The sequence below is a fragment of the Phacochoerus africanus genome, chromosome 11, assembly GCF_016906955.1.
Source record: "Phacochoerus africanus isolate WHEZ1 chromosome 11, ROS_Pafr_v1, whole genome shotgun sequence".
Taxonomy (NCBI): Eukaryota; Metazoa; Chordata; class Mammalia; order Artiodactyla; family Suidae; genus Phacochoerus; species Phacochoerus africanus.
In genome coordinates, this window is record NC_062554.1 from 116522428 (window position 1) to 116541984 (window position 19557).

Consider the following 19557-nt stretch of genomic DNA (forward strand, 5'->3'; position numbering starts at 1 on the left):
TCTGCAGGGGGCAGTTTGGAAGTGCTGGAGGAACGAACAGGGCTGAGTGCAGGGTCTCTGTCCTCCGTCTGTCATGGAAGGTGTGATGACGGGGAGGGGAGCCCAGGGATCAGGTACAGCCACCAAAACACCAACCTGCTGGGGGAGATGAGGCGGAGGCCTGCCTAGGCCCTCGAAGGGCAGTAAACATGGTGTTTTGGGGCCTGTGTGACCGCTCCCCTCACAAGCTTCCAGGCCGGTAGCTACCAGCCACGTGTGGCTCTCGAGCAATTGAAATATGTTCCTTTACCTTTATTTAATTAATTTAAACAGCTATATATGCAAATGAACTTATTTGCAGAACAGAAACAGACGTAGAGACTGGAAAATTTTTGGTTACCAAAGGGGACAGGTTGGGGGGAGAGGGGTGGACTGGGGTTTTGGGATTGGCATACGCACACTGAGGTACATGGAATGACTGGCCAGTGGGGGCCTGCTGTATAGCACAGAGAACTCTACCCAATATTCTGTGATGGTCTACGGGGGAAAAGAATCCAAAAGAGGATGGATGTGTATCCATGTACAGCAGAATCACTACGTTGGACAGCAGAAATTATCACAACCTTGTATACCTGTGCTGCGATGAAACTTGAAAAAATGGGAACAAATAGCTGTACATGGCTAACAGTACCATATTAGAAGGGTATGAACCTTTTCATCCTTCCTAGTTCTGTTGGACAGCACTGCTCTGGACGGTTTCTGTTTTAATGACAGCCTGGCATCCTCAAGGGAGGAACTGGGAGTGTCTAACTCATGACACTTCTTTACCTATGCAAAACTAAGGCCACCTTGAAAAAAAAGACATGCACTTCTACGTTCATATCCTTGTGTGAATGTCTGTCCCCTTATCACCTGTCTACTCTCATCTGTGTTCCTTTGCTGCTAGTATAGAGGCTTTTGATCTCTCCCCTTCCAGCACCCGATTTAATTTAGAGGTCTATTTCTACTTAGTTTTTGCTATTTCCCCCTTTTGCCTTTAAGAAGACATTGACTGACTTCACTGAAGGGAAGTTTCTCTGAGTGTTGCCAAGGAGCATCCGTGTGTTGTTCTGTAGCTGGCACCTCTGCGGGTGCCTAGTCTCCAAGGTGTCTGCTCTGCAGGCAGTGGTGCCAGAATTCATTCCTGGTCCTCTGACCTTGGCTCTGTGGGACAGGGCAGTGCCAGGAGATGGCTGGGCCTTTGGTGCCCCAGAGGGAGCTGCTGCCTCCGTCATTCTGAGTGATGTCTGGGGAAGGATAATATTGAATGCCAAGAAAATAACTATCTGATGCCAAAAGTAAGGAAGCCAGGCAAGGTTTTTATTTTCAGAGTATTTAATTTAAATAAGTTTTTATCTTGATGTATTTGACGTTTCCAAAAAAAAAAAAAAATACTGACAGATACTATACAACTTAGAACCATTTATATTCTTCTTGAAAAGGTGACTTTATCTTCATCTTGCCCTCCTCCCTTCCCACCCCCTACTCCTCCCTTCCTCCCACCCGAAACCCAAAGCGAATCCATTGAGCAGCAGGGGAAAGACCTGACCATTCAGAAGTCCTGAGCCTGGAGCCTTCTCCCCAAGCCTGTGCCATGTTAGCTTAGCCATTCCCCCCGCCCCCCGGCCCCCAAGATAGGCCAGGCAGACTCAGCCCTGCCCTCCCCTGCCCCTGGCTGCCTGCCTGTGGCAGTTCTGGGGCAAAGGCTGGGAAGGAGTAAAAAAGGAGGGATGGAGAGACGGAGCCAGGTGGTACCCAGGGAGGAAGGGAGGAAGAAAGGAAAAGAGAAGAGAGAAAGTTGAGAAGGAAGTGGGAAGAAAGGGAAGTAGACTCCAGTGATTGCTTTGAGTTCCTTTTATCTACCCACTTTTTCAACAAAAATGTGAGGGCCTGTCACGCACTGGGTGCTCCAGTGAAGGTTGTTTTGGGTGCTCCAGTGAAGATTATCAGGGGAGGCAGGCTGGGGAAAAGATAAGCCTCTTTCAGGGTCTTGGGTCTGCACACTTTGCTATGGAAGCTACGGAGAAGTGGCTTTCTGGGTGTTTCATGCCTGGAGGTAGAGCAAATCCATGCATTCAGGAGATGGCAGGGCACCGCACCTGGAGACAGAGGCCTTGTCACAGCCACGACAACTGACTGCTGTCTTCATTCAGACTAGCAGCTGGTTGCCATGGCAACCATGGTACCTGTGTGGTTCCTGATCCCAGAGCTCTGTTTTTCTAGATCATATCTGACAGCAGTCTCAGCCGTCAGCCTCCACGTCTCCCCCAAGTCATCCATTTTGGGGGGCTGAGAGTGGGAGACATTCAGGGCAACTCAGCCCGCTGGGCAGTGGGAGGCATGGGGAGGCGTGTGCGTGTTATGCGGGGAGATGACGAGTCATCCTGGGATAGAAGGAGACAGCCAGGTATTCTGTGATAAGCTCTCCAGAAGACAAGGGGACAGAGCATCAGAGGGTGCCTCTTTCTGTGGTCAGAGGGGTTTATGCGTGAGGGGCCTGAGTGCCCAGGTATTTAAAGCCACTTAGGATGGAAGGATGAGCGTGACTGGTTTTAAAATGTAAGCAGGCCTGAATTATGATTCACAGGGTCACCTGTCAGAAGACCTTGGTGTTATAGTCACCACCCCCTCCACAGGACCAGGCCTGGACTGTGTCCCTGGAGGGCAGGTGACTACCCGCTGGCCCAAGTGAGCAAGCAGAGTCCATTTTTCCATGAACACCATCTTAGAGAATTTAGTCCTTGCTTCTATAAATATCATAGTTTAGCTCCATTGTTAATTACATCTCAGTTTCACCACCATGTAGAAGAGCTTCCATGGGAGAATATTTTAAGACCGCTACCCAGCAGATTTGCAAATGAACTTTTAGAGCACAGCCTGCTCTCAAGTTGGGAATTATCCATCTCTGTGATATGGTCACAGTATAGTCAAAATACCAACCAGTGCATCCTATGAATGCATTAATTTGGCCTCCCAACCTCACCCTAGTAAGGGGACATTTCCTTAACTGACCACGGATCTAGCTTATATGTCCTCATGGATCTTGGGGCACACACCTGTTGACTGGACCCTTGGCCCGGCATGCACTTCCTCCTGCAGAATTCAATACCCAACTTCTGTTCATTGCAGCAACTAGTGGGCTCACTTAGAAGAAGGTCACTTGGAGGAGCTGGTGAGGTATTACAAGTTTCCTTAACATCACACATCCAAGAACATCCACAGACAATTCTAAGTACCGACTGTGTGCAAGGCACTTGCCTGAGCTTCAGGATAAATATGAATCAACCTCTGTAGAGCTTCATCCTACTTTCATCAAAACTCTGTAACTTCTACGTCCCCCACGAACATCCCATGAGTCCATGACAACCTGTGAAGTTGTTTCCAGGGTGCCTGCTATGGGACTGGACCAGCAATTGTCTTCATCCCTTCCCTGCTGAAAACCTTTGGTTTACACATAGGACGTCCCCTGCTCCCAGGGAGCACCTCCTTCCCATCTGTGAACAGGCACTGCACAGGCGCGCAACGGCAGTCCACTGGAGTGGGCGGAGCACACCTGGGTGCCACAGTCTTCTAGTGGTCACTCCCAGGAGCCATGGGTTCTTGCTTGGAGAAGGGAGCCTTGCAGAGTGGCCCTGGGGGTGGCATCTCAAAGAGAGGTTTTGATGTAATCAAACGCCCATCAGTGGTAATGAGGACCCTGTCACGAGTTGTAGGACAATAGCTTTCGATGAAGTTTGATCTATCACTTTAAACTTCTCCTCCCAAGTGAGAGGTCAGAAGCCCAGGAACTTGTCTGTTCCCATGTCAGAGTCAACATACAGGAAGGGGGACTGTACCAGGCTGCTGGAATGTCCAAAGATGAGGATTTCCAGTAAAAGGTTATGTGGAGATAGGAACAGGAAAGCCTACATCTCTAACCTGAGTGGTGTGTGGAACTGACAGTGCATAGGCTTTTTCCTGGTTATATAATTGTGCATATGTGCCCAGATCAGGTCTTGCTATGAGATGTTTTTCTAAGAGCGGATAATGTGCTGCATTGTTTAGGACCTTGCACAAAGTAGACATTCAGTGGCCATTTGATGAACATGAATATACTTGCGCAGGTACCTATTGCCTGGTTGTGCGTGCCTCTGTGTGTGTGTGTGGTGTGTGCGTGGTGTGTGCATGTGTACACTGGGGAGATATGTCAAGATGTATGGATAAATGTTCCTTGTGCTTCTGCATGTGGACTATGCTGGAGACGGGTGGAAGGCCTGCCTGAGTCTGCAGTAAAGAGCATTGCTATTGGACATGCAGATGCTGAGACAGAGCCACCACTGGTCCTCGTGCTCCCTGGGAGTGTCCTCCATGGGCCACTGAGTCTGAGGTTTGCTCCTTGGTTGCCATGAGTGCATCACTTCTGGGGTTTCTGCTCCCTACCCCCCGTGTGTGTGGTTGGAAGGTAGCCAAGCCCCCAAAGGAGGACACTTCTGCCTCCTGCCTAACTAGACTGGCAGCGACGGCCTCTTTTCCAGCTGAAGAAGCTTGGGTTGAGCAGAGATCCAGAGGTCTTCTTCAGCCTTCTTTTTCTTCTTCTTCTTCCCTTTGTTTTGCTCTGGCTGTTGGCCACCTTTGCTTGGCCGGTTCCAACAGCAGTGGCAACAGATGAAGAGGAATGTGATGATCACCAGTAGGGGCAGCCCCAGGAGGATGCCCAGACAGATGCTGTTGAAGAGGCCCTCTTGGTGTTTGCTCGAGATGATGTCCCAGATGGCGCTGAAGAAGGCGCTGATTTTCTCCATGGTGCTCGGCTAGACTGGGCCAGAGGCACCTCTCAGCTCAACTGGCAAAGCCTGGGCTGAAGAAGATGCAGACTTTTTCCCTTGCAACTTAGTTCTCTTTCAGCTTTGGGTTTGGGCATGCCACAGGGAGCACCTAAAGGGAGAAAAACAGATAACTTAAGGGAGAAGGCAGTGGGAATGGGCTATAATTTTTAATAACATCATTGATCTTAGGCTTAGGAAAGGGGAGGAAATCAAAGATTTCCAGAGTTCACTGAAACCATATTGAGACGCAATAAACAAGATAAATGCATTTAGTCAATTAAGGAATTCTCTCTGTATGCACGCTATATGGGGCTTAGGATATAAAAATTAGTAGTATATCAGACCTGGCACATAGTAAATGCTCAGCAGTTGTTGGATAAATAAATCAACGAGTGTATTCAGTGTTCTGGTTAGGGGGTCAGCTCCCTGGACCCCCTTGAGGAGTAGTTCTCCCCACAGGACAGTTCCATATCTGATCTTCAGTGAACATGGCATGCCATTTTCAACACAAATGAAAGCTTAAGCACAAGAGACAATGTCCAAGGCCTGCTGGGAGGCTTGCATACTTGCTTCGAGTCTCCTTCCTCCCGACACCCACTCCTATGCCTGGCCAGGACCCTTCGTGCTTTGGGTGCTTTGCTTCTTTGTTTCTCCCCTCTCTGCCCCTCATTACCCTTGTCTCTGCTTTCTGACCCCAACTAAATATTCCAAAATCTCCTTTCCTGCCTGGTCCCTTTCTCTGCAGTGGAAAGAGATTGCAGGCTGATAAGGGATGGGGTCACTGGATGTCACTCTCCTCCTGTCCTGAGCTCAGCTCTTTTTTTTTTTTTTTTCCTGCTTTTTTTAAGGGCTGCACCTGCTGCTGCATGTGTAAGTTCTCAGGCTAGGGGGCAAATTGGAGCTGTAGCTGCCAGCCACAGCCACAGCAGCTCAGGCTCTGAGCCGCCTTTGCAACCTACACCACAGCTCACGGCAATGCCAGATCCTTAACCCACTGAGCGAGGCCAGGGATTGAACCACAACCTCATGGACTAGTTGGATTTATTTCCACTGCCCAACAATGGTAACTTCCCCTGAGCTCAGCTTAGCCTGAGCCGGCACAATTCTGGTTGCTTTTCCAGAGGGGTCCCTCTTCCTTCTCCAATTCTCCACACAGCTCTTAGGCCTCAGCTGTCAAGTCTAAGGTCTGAGAGGAGCCTTTAGTTCTGGAACCCACAGGTCTAAATAAGACTCGAGGGACAGGCGTGATTCAAAGAAATTTAAGAGACCTCTTGGCGTAAGACATTGCCTGGGAACCAAAGATCAACGCGTCACTGATTTCAGGCTGGAGACCTTAGAAATCATCCTAACTTTCTCACCTGAAGATGAAGATCTGAGGCTCAGAGTGGTGAGGGGACAGGTCTGAGAATATACAGAGCTGTGATGAATGCCCAGACCCCTGAACAGTGGGCCCTGTGCTCTCTCAAGGCTGCTGGGCAAGCAGGAGGACTAAGAATGGTGACATTATATCCGTATTCCACGGCCATCATTAACAAGTCAACAAATAAATGCTGGAGAAAAGGGTACCCTCCTTCACTATTGGTGGGAATGTAAATTGGTACAACCACTGTGGAAAACAGTATGGAGGTACCTCAGAAAACTAAGTATAGACAACCATATGACCCAGCAATCCCACTCCTGGGCATATATCCAGACAAAACTTTTCTTGAAAAAGACACATGCACCCGCATGCTCATTGCACCACTATTCACAATAGCCAAGACATGGAAACAACCTAAATGTCCATTGACAGATGAATGGATTAAGAAGATGTACATATACACAATGGCATACTACTCAGCCATAAAAAGAATAAAATAATGCCAGCAACATGGATGGACCTAGAGATTCTCATACTAAGTGAAGTAAGTCGGAAAGAGAAAGACAAATACCATATGATATCACTTATATCTGGAATCTAATATATGGCACACATGAAATTTGCCACAGGAAATAAACCCATGGACTTGGAGAACAGACTTGTGGTTGCCAAGGGGGAAGGGGGAGGGAGTGGGATGGACTGGGAGCTTGGGGTTAATACATGCAAACTATTGCATTTGGAGTGGATAAGCAATGAGGTTCTGCTGTATAGCCCAGGGAGCTATATCTAGTCACTTGTGATGGAACATGACGGAGAATAATGTGAGAAAAAGAATATATACATGTGTGACTGTGTCACTCTGCTGAATAGTAGAAAATTGACAGAACACTGTAAACCAACTAGAATGGAAAAAAAACATTAAAATATTCATATTCCACTTAGTTCTTTTCTAAATCACCTTCATCTGCATTATAACTTGTAAATGAGCAGCAGGGCGGGCATTGTGAATGGAGGAAAGCACTGGGGGACCTGGGTCCAGAATCATTTTGAGTCCAGGCTTCACTGGGTTGCCTGGCACTGGAACATAAATGTGTGTTACACACCTGGATGGTGTGTTATACATGGTGTCCCAGCGGTTGTCCTTGGAGGTCTGATTCCTTGGATAACACACTCTATAATTGTCCCATGTACCCAGTGCCTGTGTGACCAGCCAGGCCCCACCTGATCTCGTTCTGGTCTGCACGTATGGGAATCCATCCCCCTAACACTATTTATACATTTGCGCAATTGTATAAATAGGCACCTGCCGCTGTACCATTTGGCCCCAGGAGTCTGATATCAAGCTATAAGATGGCACTTATTATATACCAGGCACTGATGTAGCTGCTTTTCACATGGACTCATTTATTCTTCACTAGAACCTTGGGAAGAAGGTACAGTTACTTCTCCCCTCCCCCATCCTACAGTGGAGGAGACGGGGGCCCAGACCACACAGTCAGTGAGTGGCAGAGCTGGCCTTGTGGATTCTGGGAAGTTTGACATCAGATCCCCAAGGGGTAAGCCTTTCACAGGTTCCCTGCTCTGTTGTGGGAAGATTTTGGTTGCTTTTTCCTAACTTGACCCTACACATAAACTTCTAGGTGACCAAATGCTCCTCGCACGGCATCTCTGTGATACAAATTAGACCACAACAAATGACACTGCTGACAAACTGTCCTGTGCCAGGGGTCAGGCTGGCCTCTGGGGAGCATATGTGAATCAGGGCCCACTCTTGGGTTCAGCCAGGGAGAGAGAAGGGCATCAAGTCCTTGGAGATTATCAGGGCAGTGTTCGTGAAAGTAGGGCACCTTGAGAGAAGAGGAGGTTCTGGACAGAGAAACGTGTATGCAAAGGATGCTCCAAGATTCCAGGCAGAGAAACTTCTAGAATGTTGACAGAAGAGGAGGGGGCCTTCTGGTGAGCTTGGAGCTCAGGGGGGAGAGGGACGGGCTGTAGGTCATCGCCAAGATGGATAGGGTGTGTGTTTATTTGGAAGGCTTTCAAACTGGAGGATGTTGTGATCACATCTGCCCTTCAGGAAAAGATAACAGGAGGTGAAAAGCTCTGGAAAATGTTTTAAGAGAGCACATCATCCATTGAGCAAATGTTTATTGAGCACCTAATATGTGCCCCACACCGTGTTAGGTTTTGAGGATTCAGGAGTGAATGACAAAGATACAGTTTCTGATATCATGGAGCCTCGTACATTCCAGAGGATTTATTATCCTTGAGGCATTATGTCAATAGGCAAATATAAGAAGCAAGTTCCAAGTTAGGTTGCTTAGTTGGATGAAATAAGCGCATGCATTTGAATTATGTTTTTATTTCAATGTTTCAGGCCCCTCCACCCCTCCCAACCTTTGTTTCAAACTTGTCCATCCCATGGCATCTAAAATGGCCTTTGAATAAACAGATGTCTTTTTAAGCTAAAGCTAAGTCAATAATTCACTTCTGGATCCCTAAAGGTGATTATTTGATTCTACTCTCCATACAGCAGAGAGAGATTCATTAACATTTGGGAACCCTGTCTGGGGAAAATTTGATTAAAAGATATTCTTTATATTTTTTAATCTAAGAATTCTCTTCTAGCCCCCCCCCCCCCAGGTTACTTGCTGAGCTCGGCTAATCTATAGTGTTTCATTAGTATTTATGAGCTTTGCATTATTAGCATTTCCAGGAAACAATCAAATATCTCCTTGGTGGCATGAATTAAAAGTTAGAGCTTCTATGGAATGCTTTTGCAAAAGAAGCCACACTGTGGGCCTTAGAAATACACTCTGGGAGGCCCCATCCTTTTGTTGGCTCTCAAGTATCGTTGACATTGTATGAAAAAATGATTCATCTATTCTTGTAAAACCAATAATAGGTGCTAACCGACCTTGACTGTGGTTGTGGGGGTGGGTGTGAGTAGAGAGGAGAGGGGGAAAATTTCTTTCGGTTTTCTTGAAACCAAGCAGTATCCATTTCTGTATCCTCTGTAGTATCTATCTGGGAAAGAGTCATTCATTCTTTCTTCCCACAAGCTTCCATCTGCCGGTATGTGAGGTGTTGATGGAGAACAGAGATCCTGGAGCCAGAAGACCTGGGTTTGAGCCCTAGGTCAACTCTCATGACCTTAGCCAGTTACCAAAAACTTCAGTTACAAAATGAAGCTAATAAGCTTCCTTGTAATGAGGTTGTGAAGATTAAGAGCTCAATCTATTTAATGCCTCTTGTAAACTGCAAAACACTATAAAACATAAGCTGTCCAATAGTGAGTTATTTCCAGATCACAATGGACCGATTCTAACCTTGAGCTTTTCTTTCCCATCCCTCACCTCTAAGCCTGATCCTCATGGCCAAAGAACCATGGACCCCTGCCCCATTCAAAGGAAAAGGGCTTCACAGGTGACCTCCCTGCTGGTCTGCAGGTCTGTGGCTGCCAGGTCTAGACTCCGGCCTCCAGCCACAGGGAAGGAGGGTCACTTGGGGGAATATCCAATGGTGTCTGGAGGACTGCTGAGCTCATAGAGTGAGGCGAGGGAGAGCGCCTAGCCCTGTGCCGGCCCCCGGCTCTCAGCTGCTCTAGAGTCCTGTCCTCACATTGGTACCCTTCTGGAGCTCCCCAACAAGGGGTTGGCTCTACTTTGCACCAGCCTCTTGTTGTTTCTGTTTTTCTAGGTGAACTAGTACATATGGAAAGCTGGAGACTAGTATTGGATAGCAAATGCTTTCTAGAAATGTTCACGATAAGGATCATAGTGGCAACCCAGTTGAAACCCGGAGACCTTCTCCAGGGTGATTTCTAGGTGGTTTACAGCTTTAGCCTTCTTTCAGGGGGTGGGATGAGGCAGGAGGTGCAGGTCTCTCTCAGAACCTTAGAAGAGTCCTCTCCTGCAGCTGCAGACTCCTGGGTCTGGGTGGGGGCCATCGTAACTGCGGGGCAAAGACCTCCCCCAGGGCTTTTCCCCAAATGTTCCATTGAGCCCATACCTGGAGTCATGCGTGCCCTTTATCTCCTCCCTCAAAGAGCTCAGGTGATGGCAGGATGGCCTTCCGGCCAGGCAGGTTGCTGGAGAGTCACCAAGGGAGGTAAAGATACAGATTCCTGAGTTCAACCCCCTGGACACCCTGATTTGGTAGGTCTAGGGTATGCCCAGGAATTTGTAACAAAACCCCAATCATCCGGTTCAAAAACTGCTGTCTGAGCAAGTCAGCCTGATGACCCCTCTCTCTACGCTCCGGAGCCATGTGCTAGGCGAGAGAACGGAAGGGTCCTGGGTGAGGAGAGGAGGGGAGAGGTCTGTCTTCACTCACAGCAGCACCAGGCCCCCTGGGCTGTTCCTTCTTGCTCTTGGGTAGTCAGGGCATCTTGGCCAGACTTCTTTCCCGGAGGTCACAGCTCAATGCAGTCAGTATTCACGGAACACTCAACATGTGCCTGTCCTGTGCCTTCAGACCCTCAGCGCCTCCCTGTCCAGGAAGGAGGAGAGACACAAATAGCAGAAGCACAATGGGACAAGTCCTGTGGTCAAGCCCTGTGTATAGGACAGGGGAGCAGCCCAGGGGAAGGAGCAAGCAGGCGGGCCTGGAGAGGGTGAAGGGAAAGGGATGAAAAGGAAATGCCAGTCAGGAGGGTGTCTGCTCAGTCTTTCCTTCAGAGACCATGCATGGAGCACCTGTTACATGCCAGGAACCATGTTGGGTCCTGGGTATCCAGGACCAGGCAGATCCAATCCTTGTCCCTTTAGTGCTCAGATTCTAGTGTGGGAAGCAGACACTCATCAAGGAACCCTGCAGGTGGCGTGGAAGTATAATGTAGTAAGTGCATGAAGGAAAAGCCCAGGATGCTGCAAAAGCGATACCAATGAGGGAGGTGGCGCAGGCGCTGGGTAGGGATGGCTTCGCTAGGATTGGAATGACAAAGACAGCCAACACGTGGTCAGCATGTTGCAAGAGTCTCAAAACAGAGACTAAATTTATCTAAAGCACTTTCAAGTAATACGCGAGATGTGTTTTTCTTCAACTCTCTGATGATACCTTTTCAGATGAAGTGTCTCTAAATTTAAAGCCGTGAGTTCAATTATTAATACACTGAAGAGCAGTCCCTCGAAAGTCTGGAAACACATTTTGTCTGGAAATGATATGTTCATGTTCATTTTTTTTTTTTCAGATGAACGACTGGACCTCTTGCTTCTCCAGCAAAGGACCTGAAGGGACAGTGTGGCTGGACGCAGCAGCAGTGAGTGGGGATGACAGTGGGGTGGCGTGAAGCCCGTAAGGCAGGTGGCCCTACACTGCCAGGGGCCTTCTAAGCCATGTCGGTGGCTGCTGTGTGCTATAAGGGCATGGGCTTTCAGCATGGAGGGGACAGAATAGACCTTTGTTCCATAAAGAGCACTGTCACTGGGCTGAGAGAGAACAGGCTGGCAAGAGCAGGAGCAGGAGGATGATGGTTGTTCAGGAAAAATGGCACTGGGACGAGGGTGAGGCGTGACTGGCAGGACAAATGGCCTGACTTGGGTGTTCTCCAGTGGATGTGGTGGGAGAGCCATCAGGCAGAGAGAAGGACAGGAGAAAGGGTCCCTGGGCTGTGTTTACTCTCCCTCGTGCAGCTCTCATCTCCTCTTAGGCCTCCAACTCTGGTATATTTCATTTTTTTTTTCCTAAACTAGGAACCTCATCCAGCAGGCCCTACCTGCCTCCTCCATCTCTCTTGGGGGTTTAAAACATCTTACTTAGCCCCAAACCTCTCCACCCTGCCTGCCTGACCCTTGCCCCAGCTCTCAAAACCACCTTGCAGTCCTTGCAAAATCCCCATGGTTGCGATAATATCACACACTTCAGAAACCCAGGCTCTCTGGCAGCAAGGGCATGCAGTGGAACCTCAGTCAGCAGTTATTAACTCTGCCGCTTTGGACATATATTTTCTTGACGGCTCTCACCTGGCTAACCTGGCATGCTCAGATGCCCCCTAATAGATGTAAGTACTGTTTTGTGCAGAAGTTGTCAGATCACAGGAAATAATCTGCTTGTGGAGTATTATGTTTATAACTTAAACCTGGCTCAAGGCATGATGAAATAGATATCTGTATTTTCCCCAATTTCATTAGTTGCTTCAAGTAACTAGTCCAAATACAAAGTTGGATCTCCCACCCCACCCAGGTATGCATATAGGAGGTGGGACTAGATATTTAGTATTAGATGAAAATAGATAGTATTTCCCTTCAGAATCAATGTTATAATTATGGTTGCAATTTTGAATAGAAGCACAACTAGGTCATCCATGCAGAAACAAGGCACCGTGGTTATTAAAAATAATAAAATGATACCTTATTATTTAGACATCCTGAATTGGAAGAATCCAGAGGTGGGTCATGTGGTTGGGTTCCCTCACTTTATTGATAAGGAATCTGGGACCAAAAGAGGCCGTGACTTACGAGAAGTCACCCAGTTGACAGCTGGCGGAGTCAGGGCAGGAGCTAGGGTTTTCTGACTCCCAGGAGCCCCTCCTGCCAGGTCTCTCCTGCAGAAGTCCTTCAAAGTAGGCACTGAGGCAGCACTTGGCAAGATGCCCACCACATCCTCATCCTGGGCACAGCCTGGTTTACCCCTCTTAGCCCCCTTCCGTCTTGGGGCACTGGGACTGAGTTCTGGCCAAGGGAGTGTGAAACCTCCTGAAATTTTCCCCAAGGTCCTCCACGTGCTCACTCTGCCTGCTCGCTGGCTGGCCAGATGCAAAGGGCCCAGGAAACTGTTCCTGAATGACAGCCCACAGAGCACCTCGCTGGCCTCAGTGAACAGTGGGCGAATGAGAAGGAAACCTTTGCTGGGGGAAGCCACAGAGATTTAAGGGTTATTTGCTATAGCAGTCAGCCCATCCTGACTGACCCAGGTGACGGAAAGCTGGAGAGTGCTGGTTGTGGGACCAAATGTCCTGTGTTCGAATCCTGACTGCTCCTCACTAGGTCTGTCCCCTTGGGCAGGACACCTGACCTCTCTCTCTGGGCAGCTCCCTTTCCTCATTTGTAAAATAGAGCTGTTGTGAAAACTTGGTGAGTCGGGAGATGCCGAGCCTCTTGGAGCCATGCCTGGCGACAGAGGTATGCCCTTATTATTTGACCCTAAACTCACAGGCCGGCCAAAGAAACATCCTCAACTGCTGAGCTAATGATGATTTTGCCTTTTGTAGAGTTTGGGATGGTTCTGGGAGAATCTTGACTTTTTTTTTTAGGTCTCCTTTCAAAGGTATTTTTCCCTCCTTTCTCTGGTGTTCCTGTAGGAAGGAGCTTCTTGCTCCATGCCACTGATCAGCCTTTTTTCAAAGCAACCATTTCAGAATTAAAACATGTACTCTGAGGGTCTGGATACGGCGTCTTCACCCTCTCTCCACGGTTCTCACCCCATTGGTCAGAGGGGGACACACTTTGTTTCCCCCGGCCCCACCAACCGTCCTTTCGTTTCCTCCCTGTCTCCCTTCTTTCCTTCTGCCAACTCATTGAATGAGCCCCTCGTGTGTGTCAGCTCCTTCCCAGGCACGCGGCTGTCGTCCTGAATGACGCAGGTACTGTGCAGCTACTCACTTTCCCCAGGGAGAAGTGAATAATAAACAGGTGCACAAACACAGAAACCGAGATAGGCTTTTGGCGCTATAAAGGCAAGAGTCAGCATGGCCTCTGAGGAGGTGGCTCTGAACTGAGGCCTGAGGGACAACAAGGGTCCAGCTGTGCACAGGTGCCAGGAACAGCAGGGCGAAGGCCTGGGTATGGGAGAGAGCTGGCATAGTCTAAGAGACAGCCAGGCCAGTGGGGCTGGAGCACAGAGCGGCGAAGGTGAAGCAGGGTTCAAGCCAGCTGGCTCTGGGGGTGGGAGCATGGAGGGCAGAGGATGGAGAGGCAAAGAAAGGATTCCGAGAAGCCCAGGCGCCCCCCTCTTCACCCGCCTTGTCATTGCATTTGTCCAAGCCTGACCTCAGATTGGTCTCTAGGTTTTCCTTCCTTCAGTTCATTTTCTAAAATCCAAATGGGGTCATGTTCCCTGCTCAGCCCATCTTTGGCTCTTCATCACTTGTGTGATAATCTCAAGTCTTTAGCATGGAGCACAGACAGCTTGTGGGCTGGTGGTCCCGGCTCCCATCCCAGCCTCACCTACATCACACCCCTTGTTGCCACGTTTCCTTACATCTTCCCAGCATCCCTGCTCCCCCACACTGCTGTGCTTGGCACGTGCTGTTCTGCTTGCCCTGGGATGTTCTCGCCTCTTCCCTCAGTGTCTTCATGGGGGAACCCCTAGTCCTTCAAGCTTCTTATGTCAGTTCTCAGCCCACAAACCTCCCCAAATGGATTTCTTTCCCCTCTGAGCTTTCACGGAGTTAATCACCTACCACCACCCTTGTCTGACTACATTGTAGTTACTTGTTTTCTTTGAAAAAAATTAGAAGGATACAGAAGAGCACAAAGAATCATATATGTATCTACTTATGATATATTTATATGTTGAAGTCCTAAGCCCCATCTCAAAGTATGACCTTAGTTGGACACAGCGTTTCTGCAGATGTAATTCATTAAGATGAGGTCCTACTGGAGTCAAGTGGGTCCATGATTCAGTTTGACTGGTGTCCTTATGAAAAGGAGAAATTTGGACAGAGTGGTCGACTTGCACAAGGGGAAGACAATGGGAAGAGCCATTTAGAGAAGATGGCCACTGACACCCAAGGAGAGGGACCTGGACCAGATCTTTTTTTCCCAGCTTTCAGAAGGAACCAACCCTGCCAACGCCTTGATTCCTGGCCTCCAGAACTGTGAGCCACTGCACGGATGTTGTTTAAGCTACCCAGCCTGGGGCACCTTGTCACAGTAGCCTTTGTCACATATTCCCTTCTTGCTTCATGCCACCTGCAACCCCTCAGCTGTCCCATTGCCTCAAGTATATTCAGAATCTAGCTACTTCTCTCCATTTCGTGGCTAGGGCACCATCACCCGTCACCTGGATTATGGCAGCAGCTTTCTAACCAGTCTCTCTGGTTCTACTCTTCTCTCCACTAGAGCCAGATCCTGGCACCCCCACCCACTGCCCCTCCACTCACCATGGCTCCCCGCATGGCTTCCCCACGCCTGTGGAGTGGTGTCTGAACTCCCTGCCATCCCCAACAGGTGCCTCCACAAGCCAGCCCTGCCTCCTTCTCTAATCTCACCCTCCACTCCCTTCTCACTCACCTGGCCTGGACACACCGGTGTCAGAGCTGTCCACCCCTCAGGTCCTTCTTTGTCCCTTTAGTACATCTTCTCTTAGGTCCCGGCATGACCGTCTGCTTCATAACTTGCAGAGCTGGGCTCAAAGGCACTTCTACTCACTGCTAACCTCAAACGTTACCTTAACAGGAGCCTTTCTTAACCGAGTCATCTAAGAAGCCCAGCTCCCAGTCAACCACTACCACACCATCCTGTCTCATCGCCTTTGTAGTTCTTCCCCCTCTGAAACTTCTCATTCACACATGATGCTCTTGTCACTTCAAGGTACGCATTTGTGGACCGTCTCCCTACTCTGGAAGATGAGCCAATGAGAACAGGGCCCTAGCCTGTCTTACTCTGTTTGGATGTCCAGAGTTGGGCATGTTCCTGAATGAATGAAGTCATGCCAGTGAACCGGAGGGTCCTGAAAGAAGAGAAAGCCTAAAAAATGTAATGTAGGAGTTCCCTTCGTGGCGCAGTGGTTAACGAATCCGACTAGGAACCATGAGGTTGCGGGTTCGGTCCCTGTGCTTGCTCAGTGGGTTAATGATCCGGCGTTGCCGTGAGCTGTGGTGTAGGTTGCAGACGCTGCTCGGATCCCGCATTGCTGTGGCTCTGGCATAGGCCGGTGGCTACAGCTCCGATTGGACCCCTAGCCTGGGAACCTCCATATGCCGCTCCAAGAAATAGCAACAACAACAACGACAACAACAACAACAAAAAAAGACAAAAAAAAAGTAATGTAAACGAGCCAACCTAGATCATTGAGGAGAGAGCAGGGGCAATGAAAGACATCGAAGAGGCCATCAGTCACGTCTGTGGCCAGACTTAGATGACAATTACCCACCACTTAGCCCACCATCCAGATGTCCTCCAGCCAAATAACTCACTTAAGGAGGAAATAATGATCAAGGAACTCCCATATCACTGAAAGCAGAAGGGAACAAGGAGTGTGCTTTATCAGCTCTGAAATAATCATCTACCTTGCTTTCGCTCAGTTACAAAGAGCTCATTGTGGCTGGGACTTTCTGATAACAAGGGATCCTTTCCTAATTACTATATGCTCTATTTCAGGTTCAGCAGAAAAGAAAATGAAAAAGCTCCATTTCACTCGAGGTTCAAATGAGTCAATCTTTCAATCAATCTAGTATTAATTAGGCTATGCTAGGAAAAGACAGGGGAAGAAAAAGATACCTTCTCCCCAGTCAAAGATGATACGAGAAAAATAATTAGAGAATAATTTAAGAACAAAGAGAAGAGTTTAAAACGATTTTCATCTGAGCTTTCTCTGAATTTCTGTTACAGGAGGCCTAAAATCTCTAGCCACCTTATTCTCCTTCCCTGTTTCTCCCTCCCTCTTTCCTTTTCTCTCTTCTCAACCCTAATTACATTGTCTGCAAAGGGTCCGTGTCATAGACTCTGACAATCATTAGTCGTTTTCAGCCGTGCTTAGGGATTTAACACTAAAAATCGTGTCTCTCTGATATTCTGAAAATTCCAGTCCTGTTACATGTGATTCAACACAATATCCCAGCCTGTTTGCAAGACACACACGTCCTCATGTTTATATTCCTAGATCATCAAGGAAACTTCCTAATTTTTCTTCTCCTAAACCAGAAAACACACAGTCAAGCATTTTGCCTCCTTTACCAACACCGGTGTGGAGTGCAGGCATTCACTTAAGCACTTTGAGTTTAGTTTTCTTTCCTGTAAGCAGAGATATGAGTGCATTTCTCAGAGGGCAAGGTGTTTTTTCCACTGTGCTACTTCATTTTATCCTTTATTCTGAGCACAGTACCTGGCAGAAAGGGGGCTGGAAATAGGTCTTTGTTGAATGAATGAATGAATGAGTGGGTTAGCGAGTGGATAATAGTATAAAGATAATGTGTGTAAAGCATGTAGCCCAAGTGCATTTCACATAGTGGTTGTCTTAAAATCGCCTTGAAAACCTGATAGCACGATATTTACTATTATGCTACTCCTGTCGTGTGAAAGGCAAACACATCCATTCATTACAGAATGAATTTGTTCCAAGCAGCGTCTGATCACTTTTTCTGTGAACTGGTTTAAAGACTGAGTCAACCAACCGATGTTGGGACTCAGAGCAGATGCATGTGTCTGGCCCCCGCTGTCTTGCTAACTTTGTTTCCAGCTTCAGCCCCTCTTTAAAGCCCTCCTGACCTTCAAGATCTAGTTTCTTAGGGATGCCTTGTTTTGCCCATCACCATCAACTTTCTCCTCTTCATTTCAGCTGGAATGCTCACTTGTTTTCCTTGGACTGGCCTCTATGGACATAGATACCTCAGGGGGCCAAAGCCTCAAAGCAGAGGGTCTTATCACCTTTCACAGAAACAGGGAACGATCTGATGAATCAAAAAGCCACCATTTGCTGTGTTCTTACCAAGGGTGCAACTCTGGGAGTGGGAATCAAGGCTCTACAGACGTGGCCTCTTCAACACCTTGGGAGGTGGGTCTTTTAATACCCATTATGTGGGGGAAGAAACTGAGGCTATTAGAGACCTAAGTGATTTGCCCAAGGCCGTGGAGGTACTAAAGTGTGAAGATCCTGCTGTACCCATGTACTCTGCTGCCTCTGTTTTCAGGGTGCTGAGGACCTCAGTCTCTGGATCCTTCCAGGATGAAGGGGTGTTCCCTGATCATTCATCCATCAGGCGTCTGAAAGCCAGTCATGTGTGCCACACCCTATGGACACACTGCTGATGAATTAAGACACCTACTGTGACCTCAAGAAGCTCACATACACATATATATTTTAATAGGACCAAAACCTTAAGAGAAGTGTGATATAGTATCGCCTATGACAGCGGGCATTGGGGACCCAAAGGCATAAAACTTACAGTGCTCACTGGCAGCCCAGGAACTATATCCAACCCAAGGGCACTTCTATTTTATTTTTTTCCTCCTATGATTTCATATAAAATTCTGTCTTTAGCTCATCCTGAAATTTGGCCACACTCACCTCCCACTCAGCCACAGTCTGCTGGGGTTTAAGAAGGACCGATGTTCCCTAACCTGGACTCCAGTGCCCACCCTGCCTGCTTCACCCAGTCCTGACACCTACCTGGTCTCTGGAGGCAGGTTAAGCTTGCAGCCCCTGGACCACACGCTCCCTCCAGAACTGGAACTATATTACCTGTTCTTTGTGCTGTCATGTGTAGGGGAGAGCCAGGCAGGGGGCCGGAAAAAGAGGTGAGGACAAAAGGCAAAAGGCAGGGCTGACTTTCCAGTCTGATGGACTGATCCTGGTCTCTGGCTAATCAGACAAATGATAAGGATGAGGGTTGTTTGCAAGAGGAATTAATCCATATCAAATGTCCCCAGCAGAATACAAAAGGCTGGCAGAGGGGTGCAGTAAAAAGAATATTAAGAAGACCCAGTTCTAGTGCCGGTTCAGTTGTCTTCCAAGCCTCTGTTCTTGGGCAAATCAGTTAAGCTTTCTGAGCCCTTTTCTCATCTGAGAAATGAGGCTATTAGCCATCTCTGATCTCTCTCAAGATTGCTGTGAAGAACAGACTAGACACGCAAAAGAACACTGAGAAGGGAAATCGCAATCTAAATGCAAGGTAGTGGCATGTTAGAGGACTGTATTAAAAAGCTCGATTACAGCTAAAATTAGAATCCTGAGCTTCTCTTACCCATGCAACCCTCCACCCTCCCCGTACTTCCCTTCCTCACTCTGCCCGCCCCCTCCTGCCGCCACCACCAGCCCAAGGTCCTTTATGAATCATAGTCATTAAGAGCTACGTTTCCAATTTGGAGAATTTACGGCGCACATGCTGACACCACTCAGGTTTGTGTTTGCCGTCTGTGTATATCTGATCTGACCACATCCTGGTATTAGTGCTAATAAAACCTGTAGCCATGGTTACAGTGACATACCTGGGTTATGCTGTTCTCATTTGTACTCCTCAAAACTATTTGGTAAAACATTTTGGAGCCAATTTTTGTGGGTGTGGTAAAGCGCCGAGGTAAAGTTTTATTTTTGGAAAGTGTGAGCTGAGGCTCTGAGGTCATCTTTGAGTTAGAAGCCGTTGGGGATGGGCAGGGCCGTCTCTGTTCCCCAAATAAAGGGGAGACTCTGTGACTGCCTCCAGTAACTGATGTT

The 19557-nt window shown here is 48.1% G+C and overlaps 1 protein-coding gene and 1 long non-coding RNA gene across 5 annotated transcripts in view; one reads left to right on the plus strand and one right to left on the minus strand.

The window, feature by feature from the left end:
* The window catches only part of LOC125111990 (uncharacterized), a 248545-nt gene that overhangs the window by 5045 nt on the left and 223943 nt on the right, over positions 1 to 19557 (plus strand). The window contains exon 3 of the long non-coding RNA XR_007131002.1: positions 11375 to 11443. This is a non-coding gene — a long non-coding RNA (uncharacterized LOC125111990). The remainder of the gene's footprint in view (positions 1 to 11374; positions 11444 to 19557) is intronic.
* The window catches only part of KIAA0040 (KIAA0040 ortholog), a 34457-nt gene continuing 16268 nt past the window's right edge, over positions 1369 to 19557 (minus strand). For 2 of the 4 annotated variants that reach the window (XM_047754214.1, XM_047754211.1), the window contains one exon: positions 1369 to 4932. In XM_047754214.1, the coding sequence (XP_047610170.1) occupies positions 4503 to 4799 (297 nt within the window). In that variant the 5' untranslated portion in view covers positions 4800 to 4932 and the 3' untranslated portion in view covers positions 1369 to 4502. Of the gene's footprint in view, positions 4933 to 10194; positions 10499 to 10518; positions 10675 to 19557 lie in introns of those variants that run through there. The other 2 variants (XM_047754213.1, XM_047754215.1) reach the window with 2 other exon arrangements.